At 46.8% G+C, this 26,385-nt stretch overlaps 1 protein-coding gene across 1 annotated transcript in view; it reads left to right on the top strand.

Annotated features, from left to right (window-relative positions):
* PLCB2 (phospholipase C beta 2) overlaps positions 1-24,225 on the top strand; it is a 294,302-nt gene extending 270,077 nt beyond the window's left edge. Inside the window, exons 30-32 of the mRNA XM_063947515.1 lie at positions 7,275-7,332; positions 14,206-14,292; positions 23,369-24,225. Coding sequence (XP_063803585.1) covers positions 7,275-7,332; positions 14,206-14,292; positions 23,369-23,803 — 580 coding nt within the window. The 3' untranslated portion in view covers positions 23,804-24,225. The remainder of the gene's footprint in view (positions 1-7,274; positions 7,333-14,205; positions 14,293-23,368) is intronic.
* Positions 24,226-26,385: the final 2,160 nt, after the last annotated feature.

Below are 26,385 nucleotides of genomic sequence, written 5' to 3'. Positions count from 1 at the left end.
TTCTCCCCTTAGTCCCTCGATGCAGTGAGCCTGTTGCCAGCAGGTCTCACTGAAAATAAAAAACCTAAACTAAAACTTTCACTAAGAAGCTCAGGAGAGCCCCTAGTGTGCACCCTTCTCGTTCGGGCACAGAGATCTAACTGAGGCTTGGAGGAGGGTCATAGGGGGAGGAGCCAGTGCACACCAGATAGTCCTAAAGCTTTCTTTAGATGTGCCCAGTCTCCTGCGGAGCCGCTATTCCCCATGGTCCTTACGGAGTCCCCAGCATCCACTTAGGACGTTAGAGAAATATCTGCTGCTTTAAAGGTCCCAATGAGCACAGTGGCCTCCATCACCCATAAATAGAAGAAGTTTGTAACCACCAGGACTCTTCCTAGAGCTGGCCGGCCGTCTAAACTGAGCAATCGGGGGAGAAGGGCCCTAGTCAGGGAGGTGAGCAAGAACCCCATGGTCACTCTGTCAGAGCGACAGCATTCCTCTGTGGAGAGAGGATAGCCTTCCAGAAGGACAACCATCTCTGCAGCAATCCACCAATCAGTCCTGTATGGTAGAGTGGTCAGACGTAAGCCACTCCTTAGTAAAAAAAAGCAAATGGCAGCCCGCCTGGAGTTTGCTAAAATGTACCTGAAGAACTCTCAGACCATGAGAAACAAAATTCTCTGGTCTGATGAGACAAAGATTGAACTCTTTGGCGTGAATGCCAGGAGTTATGTTTGGAGGAAACCAGGCACCGCTCATCACCAGGCCAATACCATCCCTACAGTGAAGCATGGTGGTGGCAGCATCATGCAGTGGGGATGTTTTTCAGCGACAGGAACTGGGAGACTAGGCAGGATAGGGGGAAAGATGAATGCAGCAATGTACAGAGACATCCTGGATGAAAACTTGCTCCAGAGTGTTTTTGCAGGACAACGACCCTAAGTACACAGCCAAGATATCAAAGTAGTGGATTTAGGATAACGCTGTGAATGTCCTTGAGTGGTGCTACCAGAGCCCAGAATTGAATCTGATTGGACATCTCTGGAGAGTTCTGAAAATGGCTGTACACCAACGCTTCCCATCCAACCTGATGGAGCTTGAGAGGTGCTGCAAAGAGGAAAGGGTGAAACTGGCCAAAGATAGGTGTGCCAAGCTTGTGGCATCATATTCAAAAAGATTTGAGGCTGGAATTGCTGCCAAAGGTGCATCAACAAAGTATTGAGCAAAGGCTGTGAATACTTATGTACATGTGATTTTAATAAATTAGCAAAAATCTAAAGAAAAACTTTTTTTTTACATTGTCATGATGAGGTATTGTATGTAGTATTTTGAGGGGAAAAATTAATTTATTCCAGTTTGGAATAAGGCTGTTGAACATAACAAAATGTGGAAAAAGTGAAGCGCTGTGAATACTTTCCGGATGCACTGTATATAGTATATGGAAACATATGGGAATAGATGATTTAGCTTCATGTTCCTACATTTCTCTACTGAGCCCATTGCCTAGTGTAGTCACCCCTATTATCAGTGCCGTAACTAGACATTTTAGCGCTGTGTGCAAGAATCCGCATTAGCACCCCCCTTCCCAACACCCCCCTCCCCGTCATGTTTTGAAATGAATGCTACCTCTCCCCCCCCCCCCCCCCCCCTCCCATCAATCACACACTGCTAGTTACAGGTGCCCTCTGACAGAAAGACAATTGGCCCCCTCTGCCGTTACATTACACCACACGGTAGTGTCAGTCAGTCACATTGCGCCACACGGTAGTGTCAGTCACATTACGCCGCACAGTCAGTCACATTACGCTGCACGGTAGTGTCAGTCAGTCACATTACGTCGCATGGTAGTGTCAGTCAGTCATATTATGCCGCACGGTAGTGTCAGTCACATTATGCCGCACGGTGGTGTCAGTCACATTATGCCGCACGGTAGTGTCAGTCACATTACGCTGCACGGTAGTGTCAGTCAGTCATATTACGTCGCACGGTAGTGTCAGTCAGTCATATTACGCCGCACGGTAGTATCAGTCACATTACGCCGCACGGTAGTGTCAGTCAGTCAGTCACATTACGCCGCACGGTAGTGTCAGTCAGTCACATTACACCGCACTGTAGTGTCAGTCACATTACGCCACACTGTAGTGTCAGTCAGTCACATTACACCGCACTGTAGTGTCAGTCACATTACGCCACACTGTAGTGTCAGTCAGTCAGTCACATTACGCCACACGGTAGTGTCAGTCAGTCACATTACGCCGCATGGTAGTTTCAGTCACATTACGCCACACGGTAGTGTCAGTCATTAGATTAAGATATTAGATTAATGTATGTGCAGTTTTGTTTTTACAAAATATCTACACTGATGTACAGTAATTTAGGTAAAAGGTTACCGAGAGACAGTCCAGCACACTCCAAACTCAAGGAAAGTCATTCTTAATTTTATTTATTAGACTAAAATAAGTATTAACAAGCACATACAGTACCGTCTATATATGTAGCACTTGCATTATAGTCTGCACGAGAGGGGGGGAGAGGGAGAGAGACTTCACTTGTTGTATGGAGCAGCAGCCTTCCTGTACGAGGGGAAGGAGAGGGAGAGACTACACTGGATGTATGGAGCAGCAGCCTTCCTGTACGAGGGGAAGGAGAGGGAGAGACTACACTTGATGTATGGAGCAGCAGCCTTCCTGTACGAGGGGAGGGATAGGGAGAGACTACACTTGATGTATGGAGCAGCAGCCTTCCTGCACGAGGGGAAGGAGAGGGAGAGACTACACTTGTTGTATGGAGCAGCAGCCTTCCTGTACGAGGGGAAGGAGAGGGAGAGACTACACTGGATGTATGGAGCAGCAGCCTTCCTGTACGAGGGGAAGGAGAGGGAGAGACTACACTTGATGTATGGAGCAGCAGCCTTCCTGTACGAGGGGAAGGAGAGGGAGAGACTACACTTGATGTATGGAGCAGCAGCCTTCCTGCACGAGGGGAAGGAGAGGGAGAGACTACACTTGATGTATGGAGCAGCAGCCTTCCTGTACGAGGGGAGGGATAGGGAGAGACTACACTTGATGTATGGAGCAGCAGCCTTCCTGTACGAGGGGAAGGAGAGGGAGAGACTACACTTGATGTATGGAGCAGCAGCCTTCCTGTACGAGGGGAGGGATAGGGAGAGACTACACTTGATGTATGGAGCAGCAGCCTTCCTGCACGAGGGGAAGGAGAGGGAGAGACTACACTTGATGTATGGAGCAGCAGCCTTCCTGTACGAGGGGAGGGATAGGGAGAGACTACACTTGATGTATGGAGCAGCAGCCTTCCTGCACGAGGGGAAGGAGAGGGAGAGACTACACTTGATGTATGGAGCAGCAGCCTTCCTGTACGAGGGGAAGGAGAGGGAGAGACTACACTTGATGTATGGAGCAGCAGCCTTCCTGCACGAGGGGAAGGAGAGGGAGAGACTACACTTGATGTATGGAGCAGCAGCCTTCCTGTACGAGGGGAGGGATAGGGAGAGACTACACTTGATGTATGGAGCAGCAGCCTTCCTGCACGAGGGGAAGGAGAGGGAGAGACTACACTTGATGTATGGAGCAGCAGCCTTCCTGTACGAGGGGAAGGAGAGGGAGAGACTACACTTGATGTATGGAGCAGCAGCCTTCCTGCACGAGGGGAAGGAGAGGGAGAGACTACACTTGATGTATGGAGCAGCAGCCTTCCTGTACGAGGGGAGGGATAGGGAGAGACTACACTTGATGTATGGAGCAGCAGCCTTCCTGTACGAGGGGAAGGAGAGGGAGAGACTACACTTGATGTATGGAGCAGCAGCCTTCCTGTACGAGGGGAGGGATAGGGAGAGACTACACTTGATGTATGGAGCAGCAGCCTTCCTGCACGAGGGGAAGGAGAGGGAGAGACTACACTTGATGTATGGAGCAGCAGCCTTCCTGTACGAGGGGAGGGATAGGGAGAGACTACACTTGATGTATGGAGCAGCAGCCTTCCTGCACGAGGGGAAGGAGAGGGAGAGACTACACTTGATGTATGGAGCAGCAGCCTTCCTGTACGAGGGGAAGGAGAGGGAGAGACTACACTTGATGTATGGAGCAGCAGCCTTCCTGCACGAGGGGAAGGAGAGGGAGAGACTACACTTGATGTATGGAGCAGCAGCCTTCCTGTACGAGGGGAGGGATAGGGAGAGACTACACTTGATGTATGGAGCAGCAGCCTTCCTGCACGAGGGGAAGGAGAGGGAGAGACTACACTTGATGTATGGAGCAGCAGCCTTCCTGTACGAGGGGAAGGAGAGGGAGAGACTACACTTGATGTATGGAGCAGCAGCCTTCCTGTACGAGGGGAAGGAGAGGGAGAGACTACACTTGATGTATGGAGCAGCAGCCTTCCTGTACGAGGGGAGGGAGAGGGAGAGACTACACTTGATGTATGGAGCAGCAGCCTTCCTGCACGAGGGGAAGGAGAGGGAGAGACTACACTTGATGTATGGAGCAGCAGCCTTCCTGTACGAGGGGAAGGAGAGGGAGAGACTACACTTGATGTATGGAGCAGCAGCCTTCCTGCACGAGGGGAAGGAGAGGGAGAGACTACACTTGATGTATGGAGCAGCAGCCTTCCTGCACGAGGGGAAGGAGAGGGAGAGACTACACTGGATGTATGGAGCAGCAGCCTTCCTGTATGAGGGGAAGGAGAGGGAGAGACTACACTGGATGTATGGAGCAGCAGCCTTCCTGTATGAGGGGAAGGAGAGGGAGAGACTACACTGGATGTATGGAGCAGCAGCCTTCCTGTACGAGGGGAGGGATAGGGAGAGACTACACTTGATGTATGGAGCAGCAGCCTTCCTGTATGAGGGGAAGGAGAGGGAGAGACTACACTTGATGTATGGAGCAGCAGCCTTCCTGCACGAGGGGAGGGATAGGGAGAGACTACACTTGATGTATGGAGCAGCAGCCTTCCTGCACGAGGGGAAGGAGAGGGAGAGACTACACTTGATGTATGGAGCAGCAGCCTTCCTGTACGAGGGGAAGGAGAGGGAGAGACTACACTTGATGTATGGAGCAGCAGCCTTCCTGCACGAGGGGAAGGAGAGGGAGAGACTACACTTGATGTATGGAGCAGCAGCCTTCCTGTACGAGGGGAAGGAGAGGGAGAGACTACACTTGATGTATGGAGCAGCAGCCTTCCTGCACGAGGGGAAGGAGAGGGAGAGACTACACTTGATGTATGGAGCAGCAGCCGTCTCATCTCTAGAACCCGGAAGTCGTGTACTGTGTACTACAGGGAGAGCAGGAGAAGAGAGGGAAGGGGAAGGGGAAGGGGAAGGGGGAGGGGGGGGGGGGGAGCAGAGCATATGGGGGAGAGAGAGAGACTTCCAGCACCCAGAGCACACAGACTACGAACAGACTGTCCAGCGCAGCGCTGCCTGATGTGCATGTAATGTATATTAGCAGGGGAGGAGCCGGGTGCAACGCTGCTAATATACCGAATACTACAGCGGGGAGAGCTGCAGCTGACTGTGGAGGCCAATCAGTGTGGGGGCGGATGGTGCAACTGCGCTGTGTGCTAGGCACCATCCGCCCACACCTAGTTACGGCACTGCCTATTATACAGGTGGTTTTCCAAACAGCATTATACCTAGTTTTGTATAGTTACAGACCTGTCTGAGATAAATGATTGATCTGAGTTTCCCCATATCTCTCAACAAGGGGGGTAATTCTGAGTTGATCGCAGCAGCAAGTTTGTTAGCAATTGAGCAAAACCATGTGCACTGCAGGGGGGGGCAGAGATAACCTTTGCAGAAAGAGTTAGATTTGGGTGGGTTATTTTGTTTCTGTGCAGGGTAAATACTGGCTGCTTTATTTTTACACTGCAATTTAGATTTCAGTTTCAATACACCCCACCCAAATCTAACTCTCTCTGCACATGTTATATCTGCCCCTCCTGCAGTGCACATGGGCCCTCATTCCGAGTTGTTCGCTCTGTAATTTTCTTCGCATCGCAGCGATTTTCCGCTAATTGCGCATGCGCAATGTTCGCACTGTGACTGCGCCAAGTAAATTTGCTATGAAGTTTGGTATTTTACTCACGGCATTACAAGGTTTTTTCTGCGTTCTGGTGATCGTTGTGTGATTGACAGGAAGTGGGTGTTTCTGGGCGGAAACTGGCCATTTTATGGGAGTGTGTGAAAAAACGCTGCCGTTTCTGGGAAAAACGTGGGAGTGGCTGAAGAAACGGGGGAGTGTCTGGGCGAACGCTGGGTGTGTTTGTGATGTCAAACCAGGAACGACCAGCACTGAACTGATCGCAGTGGAAGAGTAAGTCTTGAGCTACTCAGAAACTGCACAGAAAAATCTTTTCGCAATATTGCGAATACTTCGTTCGCAATATTGCTAAGCTAAGATACACTCCCAGAGGGCGGCGGCTTAGCGTGTGTACTGCTGCGAAAAGCGGCTAGCGAGCGAACAACTCGGAATGAGGACCATGATGCGATAGAGGGGCAGATGTATTAAGCTTGGTGAAGTGATAAAGCAGAAAGAAGGTGATAACGCACCAGCCAGTCAGCTCCTGTCATTTTTCAAACCCAGCCTGTAACATGGTAGTTAGGAGCTGATTGGCTGGTGCGTTATCACCTTCTTTCAACTTTATCACTTCACCGGGCTTAATAAATCTGCCCCAGAGCCCTTCTCTGGTGACTATGGGGGTCATTCCGACCTGGTCGCACGCAGGCTATTTTTTGCATTGCTGCGACCTGGTAATCGCTGCCTACAGGGGAGGGGGTTAGGGCTGTGCAGGGCTGCAATCGCTTGTGAAAAGCTAGATTTGTTTACATGGAGTTAGTCATTGTAACCTTTGGGCTTCATTGTGGTGACTTCAGCTTCCGCTCTGGTATATATCCCTTGTACACGCCCACCCTGTGACCACCTATTTGCAATAGTTCAGTGAGTTCCGAACCCGGGAAGAAATGTGTTTGCAAAAGTGATCACTTTACTGTCTAGTCTTCACCAGGATGGACACTTACCAGAACTCATGCCTTGTGCCTAATGATAAATAGCCCTGAGACCCCTGAAAGTACATTCCAAATGATCACAATGAGGTATATTATTTTACGGGCTTTGGCTGCAATTGTTCAGAAATTGGTTCCGGTGGTAGCCTTAAGCCCAAACACCATACAGTCCAGGTGAGACAGGCAGCATTGCTTTAGGGGGAGATGTATGGCATCATTTTAGTTTCAATGAATCCCCGTTTTGACACTATATAATCATGGGTCTTCTATTTCTTTACAGGTTAAAAAAAGAAATCAACAACTCACATATCCAAGAGGTGGTACAGGTTCTACAGATGGTGGGTTTTGTTAGTAAATATCATTTTACGCAACTTCTGGTTTTCTAGTCTACATAAACTGTCTAAATCAGGGTTGGGGAACCTTTGGCCCTCCAGCTGCTGTTGAACTACACATACCAGCATGCCCTGCAACAGTTTTGCTGTTTGGCCATGCTAAGACTGTTGCAGGGCATGCTGGGATCTTTAGTTCAACAACAGCAGGAGGGCCACAGGTTCCCCATTCCTGGTCTATATAGTGTCAACAAATTCTGCAGTGCTGTACAGCCACGTGATGGTTACACATTTGTAAGTATTCATAAAAACACAATGTTGGTTCTATTTATTGCATAGAAAAAATAAAAGCTCATGGCCCTGCACTTAGGGGGTCATTCTGACCCATTCGATCGCTGCTTTTTAACGCAGCCGAGCAAACGGGTCCCTACTGCGCATGCCAGACGGCCTAAGGCCGTTGCAGGGATGCGATTGCCTCTGCCTGATTGACAGGCAGAGGTGGTCGCTGGGCGGTAGGGGGCGGAACGGCGGTGTTTGGCCGCTGTTTCGTGGGTGCGGACCGACCACGCCTGCGTGGTCGCACCGAACGGGGGTAGTCCCGCAGCGACTGCGTGACGTCACACGCAGCCGCTGCGGGCCGGGGAGCAATGAGTAGCTCCTGGCCAGCACGGTAAAGCTGCGCTGGTCGGGAGCTACTCTTGAAGTGCAACGCTGTGCGATGCCTTTGCAATTCTGCGGGGGGCGGACTGACATGGGGGGGGGGGGGGGCGGACTGACATGCGGGGCGGGATGGCCCTGTGCTGGGCGTCCCCCCGCGTGTCAGGGAAGATGATCGTAGCTGTGCTAAATTTAGCACAGCTACGATCAACTTGGAATGACCCCCTTAGTTATAATGCCTGCAGTGCTAAGCAGGACCTGCTCCAACACACAGTGCACACACAGTCTGTCATTGCCACTGGCGGCCTCGTTAAGCCACTGATCAACCTGGAAAAATCCTAGTAAGGCCTTTGGCCAATCAACTCCTGCTTATCAGACGTACATTGTACCTCCTGGATGGCTTATAGTATGTGTATCCGCTAATTATGCAACTGACATCTGTTATAATTCTTTTCTATAATGTAGATTCTAAATCAGGTCTTTAATACAGTTGGGAGGATTATTATTTTGCTTACAGTAATCCAATACACAGGGCATGTTAACCTGTGACTTTCCCTCACCCTGATTCTTCCTATCATAGGTGAATATACTGGCAGATATTTCTACAGAAATAAATCTAATACAAGAAATCAAAAGGCATTATTAGTGTTTTATGCTGTAAAATGCCCATAACTAATAATAAATTAATGAAAAGGTGCAATTGTTAATAAAGATGCAAAATAATAAAATAAATTGTCAATGTGATTTTTGTTATTTAGATATGGGTAATTTAGCTTTTATGCTGAAACTAGTTACCACCAAATGATGGAACAACATAACAGTAACACTTGAATTGTTCCATCTAGTGGCCCCCAGTGCGCAAAACTCTTGAATTACTCCAATAGAGGTGAGGAGCAATGTTAGCTTTTTATTATATAGGATAATACTTAAAAGCATACATTACTCAACAAAAAATATTTCCACATGTTTCATTAATAATCTAGCTAAATAATTTTATAAAATCTGGAAGCCTTGGCTATTTTATTACGTAACTATCATTCCCAAGGTCTTAGCTACCATAGGTGCAGGCAGTGCAGCCGCTATGGGGGCCAGAGCTGAGAGGGGCCACCTTCCCTGTCGCAGTTACATGTGTTATAGACATTTTCCACCAGTGGGTGGCACATAGGTGCCCTTACAAACTTTTGCCTTGGGGCCTACAGTGTATCTAGCTAAGTCTCTGGACCTGCTCATTATAATGTGGTATAAAATGAACTGGAGGGTATTATAATGTTACATAATTTGAACTGGGGCACTATACGTTGGCATAATATGAAGTTGGGACACTAAAGTGTGGCATAATATGAACTGGGGCACTGTAATGTGGCACACTATGAACTGCGGACACTATGGCATTATGTGAATTGGGGGTACTGTGTTGTATAATGGGCCTAATTCACACCTTCCCTGACATGCGGGGGGACGCCCAGCACAGAGCTAGTCCGCCCCGCATGTCAGTCCCTGCCCCGCCGCACAGCGGCGATGCTTTTGTACTTGAAGAGTAGCTCCCTACCAGCGCAGCTCCTGCGCACTGACAGGGAGCTACTAGTCGCTGTCCGGGTTGCAGCGGCTACGTGTGACATCACGGAGCCACCGTGGGCCAACCCCCACGTCGTCCGGGCACGCCTGCGTTTCCCGGACCGCGCCCCTAAAACGGCGGCCAAACGCTGCAGGCCTGCCCCCTTCTGCCCAGTGACCGCCTCGGCCTGTCAATCAGGCAGAGGCGATCGCAGGGCTGAGACGGCCGTCGGCTGTCTGGCATGCACCGGCGCACTGCGGTGCCGGTGCATGCGCAGTTCAGACCTGATCGGCTGCTGTGCGAAAACGCACAGCACCGATCAGTTCTGAATTAGGCCCAATGTGTACTGGCAGACCTGCAATGTGACATAATGTGAACTAGGGCATTACTATGGTTCCCAAAATGAATTAGGACACTTCTATGGGGCATGTTGCGGAGAGGTGTCCTTCTAGAAGAATTGGAACTGGGGCCACTTAAAAATGTGGCTTTAGGAACCACAAAGTTCTGTCTATGCCCCTGATTATTTCCCATTTGAGTAAGCTGGAAATACCCATGTCGCCAGATACGATCCCACCCATCCACCTGAAGTTTTCTCTCTCTTTTCCTTTCTCCCCTATCTCTCGCTTTCTACTTATGCACTCTTCTCCCTCACTTCCCTTCTTGGTTGGCCATACCGTATTTCCTTTCTCTATCCCCTTGTATTAAAACTATTCAGTCATTGGACCGCTTGAGTATGGTTTCTATTCAGTTCCATATTTATTATATGTTTTGCCTAATCTTCTATTGTGGTATCCGGATGCTAGGTTGACATGGATAAAGTTGACAGTCAATAGGTTGACCATTAATGGTCAACATGGACAAAGGGTCGACATGTCAATGTTTGACACAGAAAAAGGCCAACATGACTTTTTTTTTTTTTTTTCTTTTTTCTTTTTTTTACTTTATTCATACTTTATGATCCACATGGACTCAGATTGGGAACAGTGGGGGTAATTCTGAGTTGTTCGCAGCAGGAACTTTGTTAGCAGTTGGGCAAAACCATGTGCACTGCAGGTGGGGCAGATATAACATTTGCAGAGAGTTAGATTTGGGTGGGTTATTTTGTTTCTGTGTAGGGTAAATACTGGCTGCTTTATTTTTACACTGCAATTTAGATTTCAGTTTGAATACACCCCACCCAAATCTAACTCTCTCTGCACATGTTATATCTGCCCCCCCTGCAGTGCACATGGTTTTGCCCAACTACTAAAAAATTTCCTGCTGCAATCAACTTGGAATTACCCCCAGTATTCGGTGCCGAGTGCAGTGGTATCGGAGCAAGGTACCTTGCCTGTGCAAGGGAACGCGGGGCACTAATTGGGGTTCACGGTCACTTTACGGAGTGAACGACACTAAAACCATTTAAAAACCTCATGTCAACCTTTTCCTGTGTCAACCTTTTTATGTCGACCTTTTTCGGGTGTCAACCTTGTGCATGTGGTCGACCTAGACACTGTCGACCTTTTCCTGGTCGACTTAGACAGACATACAGTACCCTTGTATTGACTCTCTTTTCTTTGAAAATCAAAATAAGAAATAATCCCAAAAGTTGTGAATTTTATTCCATGGTTTTGATATACAAAAAATGTAAACAATGTATTCAGGGGTCTTTATCCTGTATTCTTACACCGCTATTTTATATATAGCTATTCACAATAGGTTAAATTATTAGCAGTAATGTCTGAAAGGAAATGTACAGTAGTGTCTGGACGTGTACTGTGTATTTAAGTCATGCTATTTATGGCAATGAGCTTTGAGGAATGGTGATGCTCTGGGAAAGTAGTGATAACACTACTAGATTAGTTTGTACATCCGCATTAAAGTTAAATCAGAGTCATCATTCTTTACAGGAAAGGCCAAAACAATATCCACAGTATATGGTAGCTGCTACTTCTGCATGATTCAAGCAAGAAAAGATCTAAAAAGTAGACACTAGAATCAGGAAGGCGTGTTGTCAGTGGCGTAAGTTCGCCCCAATCGCCCGGAGGCATGATACACACAAGATATGTAGCTATTTGGCATTCAGGGTGAACAGTAGCAGTGTGCTCAGGTGCCTTTCCCAATAGTACTATAGAATGATACACAAGCAAAGTGGACGGCACTCTGAGTCAGTCATCACAATAAAACAGACACCAGCAAACCTTTATAGTACACCTACAGTGCTCCCTCACCCACCAGCGGGTTCCAGTGGATATGCTGTGGCGCAGTGGTGTGCCGATATATATAACAAAAACGCACAAAAGCCTCTTTCACTTAAACAGACACAAACGCCTCTTTCACTTAAACACACACACAAACGCCTCTTTCACTTAAACACACACGCAAACGCCTCTTTCACTTAAATACACACGCAAACGTCTCTTTCACTTAAAAACACACACACCTCTTTCACATAAACACACACACGCCTCTTTCACTTAAACACACACACAAATGCCTCTTTCACTTAAAAACACACAAACGCCACTTTCACTTAAACACACACAAACGCCTCTTTCACTTAAACACACACAAATGCCTCTTTCCCTTACACACACACAAGCGCCTCTCACTTACACACACACACACATGCCTCTCACTTACACATGCCTCTTTCACACACACACACACACACACACACACACACACACACACACACACACCTCCTTCACTTAAAACTTAAAAACACACAAATGCCTCTCACTTACACACACACACGCCTCTTTCACTTAAACACACACACGCCTCTCACTTACACACACACACATGTCTCTCACTTACACATGCCTCCTTCACTTAAACACACACACACACCTCACTTAAAAACATGCACACACAAAACACAGTGCTGCCAACATTTATTAGAGACACCCCCAGCACCCCCCTCCAACTACACACACATCCCTACACAGTGCAGCTTGAGGCAAGTGCTGCAAGTGCCTGCCTACCTGTTGCTATCAGACCAACGGAGGAACATAGAGGTTCACTCGGCCAGCTGAACTGGAAGGGCCTGCGAGGAGCTGCGCTCTGAGCTCCCCCTAGGTGCAGCCATTGCCAGCTCCCTCTATATATACACGAGGAGGCAGCTTCCGTGTCACTGACACAGCTCCCCCTCAGTGAACGATCGTCAGGCAGTGGGAGACAATGTAGGAGATGGGCCGCATTGAGGTCAGGAGCAGGCGGTAGCCGACTCCACTGCCTGTCACGTTTCTGCCACTGCGTATTGTATTTGTAGACCAGGCCTGGGATATACTGTACACAAGATTTATATATGCGGACTTAAAAAAGTTCTTTCATCTGGGTTTCTTTAAATCTGCTGTTAAGGTATCCTCATCAGAAGGAAACTATTAAGGCCCGTACACACTGGTCGATATATCGGCCGTTCTCTTGAATGGCCGATATATCGCGGGAGCGTCGGCCAGTGTGTACGGCCGATACGTCTGTGAACTCCGTCGTTCACAGACGTATCGCGTTGGCCGCGCAGCACAGCCGACGGCCAATATATCTACCGATATATTGGCGCGTCGCTGTGTGTGTACGGGGCGTTACACATGCTGCGGCGGCCGGCGGTGATTGACAGCTGAACTGGGCGGGCATGTGTACACACCCGCCCAGTTCATGACATCAGTCCCCGATGGATCGGGCAGTGTGTATGCTGAACACAGTGCCCGATCCGTCCATAGATATATCTGCAGATCAATTGATCTGCAGATATATCTACGAGTGTGTATACCCACCTTTACTGTAAGCTCCTTCCTGATTATTTATTTATTGTTTTGTGTGCGCGTGTGTAAATATATATATATATATATATATATATATATACACACAGAGTAAAAACCACAGCACTCACCGCACCAGAAGCGGGGCACAGCTATGCACTTACCACTCACAGGGTGGGGTGCATGTAACACTGCACTCTCCACCACAGAAGCGGGGTACACAGCTGTACTTACCACTCACAGGGCGGGGTGCATGTAGCCCATGACCACATCGCTCTAATAAATACAAACAGAGAACCCAGCACTCACCAAGGTAAACTCACTTATCCTCAACAATTCAATAAATATATATATATATATATATATATATCGACCAAATACTCTCCTTCTGCGCTGTTCTGAGACTGATTGGATACAATAAGATACAGTGTTCCTTGGGAGGGGCTGCCTAATTCACGAAGTCCCTTGTTAGGAGGGACTAGATACAGAAAATATGAAAGGAAAAAAGGAAATTGGCGCCCAAAGGTTATTTTAGCTTATAAATACAGGGAACCCAGTGGGTTTCACAATTATCATTACTTTTAAAACATAAACATGAACTGTTCTTTCATAAAAAATGTATTAAAATGTACAGAAGCAAAGAAGCATGTCCATCATATTACACAGACAAAATGATGTAATTTATCTTCGAATACTCCATCACTATATATATATATATATATATATATATATTTGTGCAGAATCTCTCCTCCCTCTGTTTTACTATTGCAAAGTGCAACAGAATATGTTGGTTCTCTATAGACTATAGGTAATTATAAAAGCACATATGAAGTATCAGATTTGCATGCTGTTATCTGTAATCTCTGCATTGTTACGGTGCTATGGAATAGGTCTACTGCTTTATAAATAAATAATTATACTTATTTGTAGGTATCTGATAAGTGGAACAACCATCAGCAGAAACTAGAGGAAAAACAGTCTGAAGGGTTACAAAGAATCAGAGAGAAAGGAGAGCAGGTAAAAACTCATATGAAAAGATAAAATAACTTTTTCTCCCTATGGCAGCTGGCATGTTACCCTGATAGTGACTATTGCACTCTCCTGCCAGCTCTGCACTAACAGTGCATACATGTTTGTTAGAATAACCAAGATGTTGGATCATAATGGGACGAAGTTGACAGGTCGGATCAAGGAAAGGATTCTCTAAAAATGGCTATCATAAGAATAAAACTGGCATAGGGAAAATATTGGTAAATGGACACAACTATTACATGCCATAAGCTCCACTCATTTGTGTATTTTATGTTGCCTGACAGTGAAGAAGCTACAATTGGATTAAAACATTTTAAGGGGTATATTCAATTGAAGTCGGATCCATTCCTACATTCATTTGTTGGAATGGATCCGACCTGGGCTATTCAATGCAATCTCAATTCGACTTTAAAAAAAAGTCGAATTGAGATGCGGGAGCCAAGACGGAGGAGAGCCGCGGGCAGACGGGGGAGCAGAGCTACAGCAGTGGCTACAGCACCGTAGCCGGAGGATGTCACAGCCGCCGCTCACGGCAGCGTCCATCCGGCTCCAGCAAGTGAGACCTCGCTTGCTGGAGTCGGGTAGACACTGCTGTGAGTGGCGGCTGTGACATCCTCCGGCTATGCTGCCCGCTGCTGTAGCGCTGCTCCCCCCATCTGCCCGTGGGTCTCACCCCCCCCCCACCCGTCTCCTCCTCTCCCCGGTCTCTGCTCCCGCATCACAGCCGCCGCTCACAGCAGCGTCCACCCGGCTCCAGCATGCGAGACCTCGCTTGCTGGAGCCAGGTGGATGCTGCAGTGAGCGGCGGCTGTAATGCATCCTCCGGCGCTGCTCTCCCGCGTCTGCCCGCGGCTCTCCCCTTCTCTGCTCGCGCTTCTCGCTTCAACTTTTTTTAAAGTCGAATTGAGATGGTCGAAAAGAGGGCCAAAACCTGTCGGCTTGGGCCCCGTTTTCGACACAAGCGCGCGGATCGCCAGCTATTCCACCGATCCACGTGCTTTTCGACAAGTCGAATTCCTCATCTTGTCAAATAATTTGCGGTTAGATTGAATAGGTCGGAACCCCTTCCGACCTACAAAAGTCGAAAACTGACGTCTTTTCGACAGACGGCAGCTTTCGACTTCAATTGAATATACCCCTAAATATCATAACTGATATAGTGATAGGTGTCCACTCCAGATGGTAAAAGTTGCTGTTTAACAATTTAAATCAGAGGTTCTCAAACTCGGTCCTCGGGGGACCCCACACGGTGCATGTTTTGCAGGTAACCCAGCAGGTGCACAGGTGTATTAATTACTCACTGACACATTTTAAAAGGTCCACAGGTGGAGCTAATTATTTCACTTGTGATTCTGTGAGGAGACCTGCAAAACATGCACCGTGTGTGCCCCCGAGGACCGAGTTTGAGAACCTCTGATTTAAATGTATAACCGGAATGAAAACATTTACATGAGCGTGAGCAATCTTTTTGTATCCCAAAAACAATGATTTGAAGACGTCTTTTTCTTTATAATGATCTGCATGCTTCACCAGCAGCAAAACAGTTAATGTTTCTGTGACTTCTGCTTTCCTGTGTGATTATTATACGCATTTCCAGCAAGGATTCCGATGTCAGTTCTGTCATGATTTATAATAATCATTTTCTGCTCTCTACTGATGCGGTGAGGGAATCATAAATATGTGGATGGCTCTGACACATCCTATTATGATGAAGTCGCTTTATTTATAGAGATATCAGAATGTAATCTGCCAGTGACACCTGTATTTATTAGATATGATCAGAAATGACTCCGTACATGCCGTAGTACGTGTAATCTATACATCTACTATTCTTACTGTTGCTAGTAGCTATATTTAGATTTAAAGCTGTTTTAGGGATCATCCTGCAAAGAGATATTTTTTTCCATGCAAGAATGGTAATGTCAGTCAGCCAGTATAGAGGGTTAATTAGGCAGAACTACCTATGGTGCAGTAAGAACACCGATGCTGTGGATTAGCCATGAAACTATACAGACCCAGATGAAGTTAAGTTATTAAGTCTAACTAACACTATGGGGGATATCCAATTATCTCCGGTAAAACATCGGGTCCAAAAAATGGCCGTTTTCTTATGTTTTTCTGACTTTTTTCTCCGATGTTTCACCAATTTTTTTTTATACAGGCTATAGAGATTGATCGCCTGTAAAAAAACAAACCCCGTTCTCCCGAAAACACACAGGTTCAGTGAGACCTGTGTGTTTTCGTGTGAAACAGCACCATTTTCGGCCGAAAAAAACGGGGCTGTATCCGGGGATTCTGCTTTGCCTGCCGGAGGCAGGTGAAACAATATCCCCGATAAGCCACGACACGCGCCGGCTTATCGGTGCTAATTAGCTATCCCCCGGCGGGACAATTAGCCCCAGTAAATTACCGGGGCTAATTGGATATCCCCCTATAAATCAAGCTTTTCTAAAATACACTCACTTTAAATGCTATATCCTTGGATATTTCTTTCAGTTAGGAATTGATCTAATCCATTTTTAAACATATTGATTGAGTCCACCATTACAACCTTCTTAGACAGTGAATTCCAAATCCTTACTGCCCTTACTGTGAATAACCCTTTCCTTTATTAGGTATGAAATTTTCTCTCCTCAGACGGTGTCTACGTGTCCTGTGTAGAGATTTTTCAATAAACAAATCTCCTAATAGATCCTTGTATTGTCCCTTTTATATACTTGGAAATATTAATAATGTCCCCTCTCAGCTACCTTTTTTCGAGTGTGAACAGGGCTGTTTCTAGCCAATTTGGCTCCCAGTGCGAGATTTAAAAATGCGCCCCCCCCCCATGACATAAAAAAATGTGCCCCCACACACACACCTAGATTAAAAAAAAAAAAACTTGCGCGTGCACCTGGCAAGGGGGCATGGCCTCATCTAAATGGGTGTGGCCGCGTCTGAAAAGACTACCTCACAATCCAGTTTTTGACCCTGCTCCAACAGATCACGACCACCACAGGAAAAAAAAATTCTACCATATTATGCCACACACCGCAATGCCCTTGATACATTAAATCCCCACACTACGGCAGGCAAGATTCCCCATTTCACACATTACGGCAGGTGTCCCCATTTTACACATTGAGAGAGAGAGAGAATACTTACAGAGGCGATTACCGATCTTCGGCCCGCCTCACCAGGCGCTCCTCGCGCCGGCCTTTCCCTCTTCCTAACTTGGATCCCCCTCTGTACTCTGCTCGGGGGGGGGGGGGGGGGGAGGAGTCTTGCGGAGTGACGGGGTTGCGTCGTGACGTAACGACGCAGCCGCATCATTCCGTGAAACTCCGCCCCCCGAGCGGGTTACTAGGGGAGAAATAGGAGGGGGAAGCAGGGAGCCACAGTTAGTGCCGCGGCGGGCGCCCAGTGCGGTTGCACTGCTCGCCTGCCCCAAGAAACGGCCCTGAGTGTGAACATATCTGACCTAGTAAGCTTTTCCTCATAATCCAGTTCCTCTAACCCCTTAATCAATCTGGTGCTCTCCTCTGAACCCTTTCAAGTTCCAAGATGTCTTTTTATGTGGAGCGGTGCCTAGAACTGAACACAATATTCATGGTGTGACCATACCAATGATTTGTACAGTGGCAGGATTACACTCTCATCCCTTGTCTCAATTCCCCGCTTTATACATGCTAACACCTTATTTGCTTTTGATGCTGCACTATAACATTGGGAACTGCTACTTAAGCCCCGTACACACAGGGAGAGATGTGTGCTGAGCGATCTATCAGTGACCGCTCAGCACACATCTCCCCCCGCTCAGCACACAGCGCAATGTGTGCTGAGCGACGGGGGGCCGGGCGCTCATTTCACCCAGCGGTGAAATCAGCGACCTGCTAGATTGTGCCTGCATGCAGGCCAATCTAGCACCATCAATAGCAACGCACAGGGCCGCGCATCGCTATCGCTGTAGGGGGGTACAAACTGAGAGATCCGTGCTTAACTTCTAAGCAATCTAGTCAGATTGCTTAGAATTTAAGCACGGATCTCTCCGTGTGTACCCCCCTTAAGTCTATCAATGAGCATCCCCAAATCTTTTTCAACTACCAATTCCCCTACATTTTTCTCATTTAGTTTATAGGTTGCCCGATTGTTCTTAAGGGGGGTACACACGGAGAGAACCGTGTTTAAAATCTAAGCAATCTGACTTGATTGCTTAGATTTTAAGCACGGATCTGTCGTGTGTATGCCCCCAGCGATAGCGATGCATGGCCCCGCGCATCGCTATCGCCGGTGCTAGATTGAGCCTGCATGTATGATCAATCTAGCGGGTCGCTCACTTCAGCGTTGTGTGAAGTGAGCGGCCCCCCGTACCCGTCCCCCTCGCTCAGCACACAACACGCTGTGCTGAGCGGGGGGGAGAGGTGTGTGCTGAGGGGTCTGTGTTAAGATCGCTCAGGTTTCTATATTGAACCTCAGTCTCCAATTATCTGCCCAAACTTACAATTTAAATAAGTCATTCTGTAGAGACTCAACATCCATGTCTGAATTAATTATGCTACACAGTTTAGTATCATCTGCAAAAATTGACACTGAGCTTTCCAAACCTTCTCCTAAGTCATTAATAAATATGTTAAACAGTAGTGGCCCGAGTACTGACCCCTGCGGTATTCCACTGAATACTGGGGCCCAGTCGGAAAACAACCCATTTACCACCACTCGCTGTTCCCTGTTATCCAGCCAATTACTTATCCAAGTACAAATATTGATTCCTAAACCAAGCTGCCATCTTGCTGAAATGAGATCAGTGGTAAAAAGGGATATTTAATATGTTACGACATGAGTTTTTCATTGAAACCGACTTGTTCATTCTTTACCATCCCAGCGGAGGGGGAATATAATAGTGTGCTGAGCGCAGCGAGGCACCGCGCCCGAAGCATGGCGAGCGCAGCGGTACACCTATATGGTGTCCATGTCGACCTATGTTGACATACACATCAACATTTTTTAAAAATTCGTGTCGACTTTTTTGACCTGTCTACATTTTAAATGTCGTTATTTTGACCGTGTTGACATTTAAAATGTCGGTATTTTGACCATGTCGGTATTTTGACCATCGGTCAATTGTTGTCTGTATTTTGACCGTCGGGATTCTAATTGTAGGTAAATCATACTGAACCCCCTGATAAGCAGCCCAGTGGAGCTGCAATAACACATTGGTCAGGGAACTGATCCCAAGTCTTATCGGCTACAAATGGGATTTTTTTAACCTGAAAAAACAGGCTTTAATAGGATAGCCTGATATTCAGCATGTGCTAAAATCATGAAGAAAAAAAAAGCCATTTTTTTATGGCCGAAAAATGGACGGGGCTAATAGAATACCTCAGATAGGGGCAGAAACCAGTTTACTTTGTCATTTATATTTCAGTATTTTTAATAAATCTAGGGAGACCTTTTGTAGTCACTAGAGAAACAAATTGATCTCCCCTATTTTTCTACTAATTAATCTCATGGAAACTAGGTATAATAGTGGCAGCAGTTAATATCACGTCACTGTCATGACTACACTAAGCTATGCCTTCCCTGTACTGCGGAGTCAGCCATCCCTAGTAAGAACCCAGTGCTGCCAATATGGCGGTATTCCCTGGTGATGTCACATAGTGCCACCACTGGAACTTCCCATGACAATACGGGAGCACACAAATGGTTCAGCATTATGCAAACAATGTTCAGCTACTTGCAACAGCGTCAGTAATTGGGGCATCATTCTCAAACAAGAAATCCCACCTGCTTTATTGTGGTTTTAAATATCAGTGTGTGGCATCTGGCATGGCATCCCTCTAGTAAAATATGCATTACAGTAGCCAATAGGCTACTGTGGTCTAACACCATATTCAGATATTGTTAGCTGCCAGGGCCACATGGGTGGATTAAGAGGAGACCCGTGTGCAGTCTACCGCTCATGCTCAGATCTCCGGGAAAATGGCACCTTATTCCCAGGGACATGTTTACTGCACATGCGCGAATCAGTGCCGTAACTAGGCATTTTAGCGCTGTGTGCAAGAAACGACAGTGGCGCCCCCCCCCCCCCCCCCATGTAAGATAGGGGCAGTGTGCGCCGTAGGCGCGCAAAAAAATTCTAGGGGCGTGGCTTCACGGGGAAGGGGCGTGGCCACAAAATAATAGCAATTCATACTACGGTGCACAGTAGTCTACATTATTCAAATTACGCTGCACAGTAGCGCCACTACACCAGGTAGAGCCCCTTTTATACATTACAGCAGACAGTGTCCCCCTTTTTACACATTGCGGCAGCCAGTCCCCCTTTTTACACATTGCGGCAGCCAGTCCCCCTTTTTACACATTGCGGCAGCCAGGACCCTTTCTTACACATTGCGGCAGCCAGGCCCCCTTTTTACACATTGTGGCAGATAGACCCTTTTTTTTACACATTGCGGCAGCCAGTCCCCCTTTTTACACATTGCGGCAGATAGACCCTTTTTACACATTGCGGCAGCCAGTCCCCCTTTTACACATTACAGCAGCCAGTCTCCCTTTTAACACATTGCGGCAGCCGGTCCTTCTTTTTACACATTGCGGCAGACAGCGTCCCTTTTTTACAATTACAGCAGACAGCGTCCCCGTTTTTACACATTACGGCAGACGGTGTCCCCCTTTATACACATTGCGGCAGCCAGTTCCCCTTTTTACACATTACGGCAGCCAGTCCCCCTTTTTACACATTGCGGCAGATAGACCCTTTTTACACATTGCGGCAGCCAGTCCCATTTTACACATTGCGGCAGCCAGGACCCCATTTTACACATTGCGGCAGCCAGTCACCATTTTTTACACATTGCGGCAGCCAGTCCCATTTTTTACACATTGCGGCAGCCAGTCCCATTTTACACATTGCGGCAGCCAGTCCCCCTTTTTTACACATTGCGGCAGCCAGTCCCATTTTTTACACATTGCGGCAGCCAGTCCCATTTTACACATTGCGGCAGCCAGGACCCCATTTTACACATTGCTGCAGCCAGTCCCATTTTACACATTGCGGCAGCCAGTCCCATTTTTTACACATTGCGGCAGCCAGTCCCATTTTACACATTGCGGCAGCCAGTCCCATTTTACACATTGCGGCAGCCATCCCCCTTTTTTACACATTGCGGCAGCCAGTCCCATTTTTTACACATTGCGGCAGCCAGTCCCATTTTACACATTGCGGCAGCCATCCCCCTTTTTTACACATTGCGGCAGCCAGTCCCATTTTTTACACATTGCGGCAGCCAGTCCCCCTTTTTACACATTGCGGCAGCCAGTCTCATTTTTTACACATTGCGGCAGCCAGTCCCATTTTACACATTGCGGCAGCCAGTCCCATTTTTTACACATTGCGGCAGGCGGTGTCCGAGAGAGAGAGAGAGAGAGACAGAGACAGACAGAGAGAGAGAGACAGAGAGAGAGAGAGAGGGGGGGGGGATATACTTACCTTCTCCCCGCTGACAGGCTCCTCGTGCTGCTCCCTCGGTGCAGGCAGTGAGATGAGAAGGAGGAGGAGGGAGGGGGGAGCAGGGAGCCGCAGCAGCGCTATGTTATTGGTAGTAAGCGCCGCTGCAGCATCCCCCTCTCCTTCTGTATTGGCTGCCGGGCAGCCAATACGGAAGGAGAGGGGGATGCTGCAGCGGCGCTTACTACAAATAACATAGCGCTGCTGCGGCTCCCTGCTCCCCCTCCCTCCTCCTTCTCCGCTGCCTCCGGCGCTGATGTCTTCTAGCTTCACAGCGCGGCGCACGGCGCAGAGACTTAGAGGCGGCATGTAATGAGTCAATTTGACTCATTACATGCCGCTGGCCGTGCGCCCCCAGGGCAACTGCGCTGTGTGCCAAGCCCCCTTGGCACACACGTAGTTGCGGCTCTGGCGCGAATCACCGAGAAAATGACTGCTGCACAATTTTCATGGTAATTTATGTCACCAGCGCCATCTGACGTGGGACTCTGGAGGGATGAGTATAATTATATGGGTGCAGGATGTGCGGTGTGGGCCACCCTGCACCCATTATAAATACACCAACACAGGGCCAAGCTCCAGAATTCTTCCTATTCCAGAGCTTGGTAAATCCTACAGGGGCTGCTTTTATGGTCGAAAATGGAGTGAGCATGGCAGATATTGGAGATATCTGCTGCAGTCTCTCCATCTTACATATGAGGGATACTTAGATGTTGCAGGGACTACCCCCCAAAAAAACAGATTTCCTGCATAATAACTTTAATAGATATGAAAGTGAGGGAGAGCAACAGACCTTCATGGAAATACAAGAGATTAGACTGAGCAACTACTGATTGTTTGCCTGGTATAGAAAACTGCTCCATCATTCAGGACTTGTTCACATGGGAAAATTGGTAAAATGATTTGAAGACATCTGCATTTTTAAGACATCTTCCAAGTGCTTTATATGTTTTATGCTTTTAATGCTGCAAACTATCATTAGTGCTATTGTACAACTAATAAGTCATGCCGCAATTTAACATTTTTAACACAGCACTTACAATTTAGAATACAATCGTGGGAATGACCAATAAAAACGTCCAATTTTACAGGCAAGTTAGTGGCTGAAAGGTACATTGACAGGTGATTAGAGTGAAACAGCCTTCATAGAAATACATTTTAAAGACCAGGGCTTGAACAGAGCATTACTGCACCCTGGGCTACCCCTTTCCACCTGATGACCCCAGCACGTGATGCCAGGACATCATACAAGAGGGGTAGGGAACAGGAAGTTTCATTGCTATGCAGCTCTCCAAGCTTCTGGGTGCTATCCTGGTAAAGGCAGCCTCCTCTTCTACCAAATATCATTTCTGTGATAGGAACAACTCCACTCAACGTTTATCTGTCTTAAATGGAGTAATAACTATAGTTCAGCACACAATTCCTATTGCATTTCACAGTCAACAGGTAATAATAAAACTAGCACCACTAGTGGATAAAGTAGTCACAGTCTTGGTATATTCATAGTCTAGATATATTCTGTCCTTTGTATAGATCTAAAATTCAGTATATTCTCACTTTGTAATTTCTTAACAGACTCTAAAAGATCTGCAGCAAGAATACCAAGGAAAGTTAAAGAGTGTGGAGCTGGAAATATCAGAATTGGTGCATGATTGTATGGCACCCTGGTTTCCCACCGAGGCCAAAAAGCTTAAAAAAGAGCCGTTACATTGTACAAAGAGGTGGGAATTACTTTTCACCAGACATGACAAAGTAGAAGGTCCAACTGGAGACAGCCAAGCAGGAGAATCATGGATACAGGACAACTCATCTGCAAAAGAACTGGTTGATGAGCCTTTACCAAAGGACCTTGCTAGTGAGCCCATTTCGCAGGATCCTTCAGCAACAGAGACATCTACAAAGGATACATCACCGAGTAACGTTCCAGCACTTGAGCCATCTTCTTCAGCTGAAGAGGGAAGCAAAGGTACAGATGGAGAAATTCCATTAGAAGATAAATCTACACATTAATCTTCCTATAGTTATGGAAAAAGCTCCAGAAAGATCCTGACAACATGTATGATATCGGCATGACAGTAAATCAATGGCAATAACTTTTTGGATTATTTTATTGTCCTTCAAGTTGGCCTTTTAACATGCGAATGGACAAAGTCTAAATTATTTAAGTTTGGTATTTTATGGAAACCTAATATATATACTGTATAGGAGGTGGGGGTTCTTTATATTTAACTGTAGCAGTTTGTGATTGGTGGTATGCAGTGTGCTTGTGCAAACCGGGAACACTGTGGTCAACAGGAAACAAATATTTGATTCAATTTAGTAGGCGTGCTAAAACACACAAGCCTATGCATACTGTAATTAACAATTCAATTCAGAAAGCATTGTTTTCAGGCTGATGTTACAATAAATATGGTCCATATATGTTTTTAGTGCAAAGATACCTGTTCCTTTAATGTGTATCTCGTTCCTGTGTTCTTAGAACAGTACCTTTTTATAATAGATTTCTCAAGATTTTACTATCAGATACTGTAGGACGTTTTTGTGTGTTAACATGGAGTAGGGCAAACTCGATCTAGAGAACTCTCCCCATGATGAGGCTCAAGAAGGGATGGACGGAATTTGTACCTAAATCACAAGTTTAAAATGCATCTTCAAAATTGGGATATGCTGCTTACCTCGAACAGCTGGCCGCATTGCAAGAAGCATGCAGCCCAGTAAGGGTAACATACAGCAGAGATTTTCAACCTTTTACAACTCGCAGCTCACTGAGCAAGATTTAAATATTGCCAAGGCACATTCACATATAATGGTAATGCATGGTGCAGTTGCGTGTCCTAGGATGTCATGTCGCAGCTTCTCCATAGGTAATGCCTGAGCCACATCTGAAAAAGCCAGAAGGTGCCCAACACTGCCCGGGCCCAAAATTAGAACTGGCTCTGCAACCACTAAACCCACCAGTATTGATCGGTCCAGGGTCTCAGTAGCGGCAAAACACTGACGGCCTGGCACTGCTTCTATGGCGGTACACCTGGAGACTGCTCAGGACACACTAGTGTGCCACGGCACAGTGGCTGAAAAACACTGACATACAGAATGCATCTCATTTACTCCAAGAGGAGTATATGCACTTTTTTTACGCAAATTGGCAGCACGTGGGAGCCGCATCTTCCCGGCATATTAAGGCGCGAAATGTAAAATATGAAACTAGGTGTTTTGCTATTAAAAGTATTGGCCTTTCACACTTAAACATAGTGGGAAATGACTGCTTTTACAAGCCAAAGCTCAGTAAACTTAAGCTGTGTACACATGGCACGATGCGCGGCACAGCCTGACATTGACTATTCAATGGGGCCGGAGCCCGTTCCCGCTGATATAGTCAATTTTTTGGCTGCCTGCGCAGTCTATGTTTCCTTACGATGCAGATCCCGCGGGACAGCGCATCGGCATCGCACGGACTATACACACGGTGCGATATGCACTATATTTTCTTACGATTTTGACTATATAGTCAAAACCGTAAAAAAGTATTGCACCATCTGTACACAGCCTAAGACCACGCTAGGGTGTATACAGTACTTACTAAAGTGCAATGTTTCCCATAGCAACCAATCAGATTCTACTTATTTATCTAGAAACTTTCGGAAGACAATGGCTAGAATCTAATATAAAATGAAGTTATATCTTGTCCCTGTATACACTGTTTGCCGTTATCTTTATATAGGTCATATATTAATCCCCAAGTTTGCATATCCTTACATAGAATTAACGTTCAAAAAGGGTTGAGATTACCTAAAGAATAAAAAAAAGGTGCAGACTAGATTGGCCAAGTGGTTCTTATCTGCCGTCAAATTCTATATTTCTATGTTTAAAGTCACCATTTAGTAAACATGCCCCCATGTTCTCAGTATGTTCCTTGTTACCAAAACTTTATTACACATCTCTCTATAGTGCCCTTGACCATATTACACATTGTCACTGCAAAAGGTGGTGTGAGTGCAGCAGCTCATTTGTACATTACATGTTTTACTTGTATATCTCAGAATAATGTTTATGGGAAGGTGTTTCAGATAAGCCTATTTGTGTGCGTGGTTGCGTCAGATGGGATCAGCTAGAGGGTTGTCCATACCTGTGTTAGGTTCCCTTAGGCATGTTGTGCACTTCAGTGAGTAATGGAAAAAGTACAGTAAGAGAATGTGTCTTGGGATTTCAGCGGCTTTAAGATACAGTTGTTAAGTGATTACTGCGTTGTATAGCAATCAAGCAAGCCTTAATAGAGTCAAATCTCTAATGCAAACACATTTCTAGATATGGGACGTAGTGATGTGACCGGCGGTCAGGAGACCAACGGTCACGTAACCGCCACCTACATCCCGTCCCCTCACAACCCCGACGGTTGGCATGCCGACCAACAGGGACTATTCCCACTTGTGAGTGTCCACGACACCTATAGAGTAGGAATAGAACGCCACCGAGCCCGCAAGGGGCTTGCTGCTCTCGCAGTCTATGGGGACGATTTATCACCATTTGCATCCGAGGGTGCGGATGGCATGTGATAAAATTTACCCAATCCGCACTGCGACATGGATGTATCA

Source organism: Pseudophryne corroboree, chromosome 12, assembly GCF_028390025.1.
Source record: "Pseudophryne corroboree isolate aPseCor3 chromosome 12, aPseCor3.hap2, whole genome shotgun sequence".
In the NCBI taxonomy this organism is placed as follows: domain Eukaryota; kingdom Metazoa; phylum Chordata; class Amphibia; order Anura; family Myobatrachidae; genus Pseudophryne; species Pseudophryne corroboree.
The sequence above is the reverse complement of the archived record's forward strand: the minus strand, read 5'-3'. Positions and strand labels throughout refer to the sequence as shown.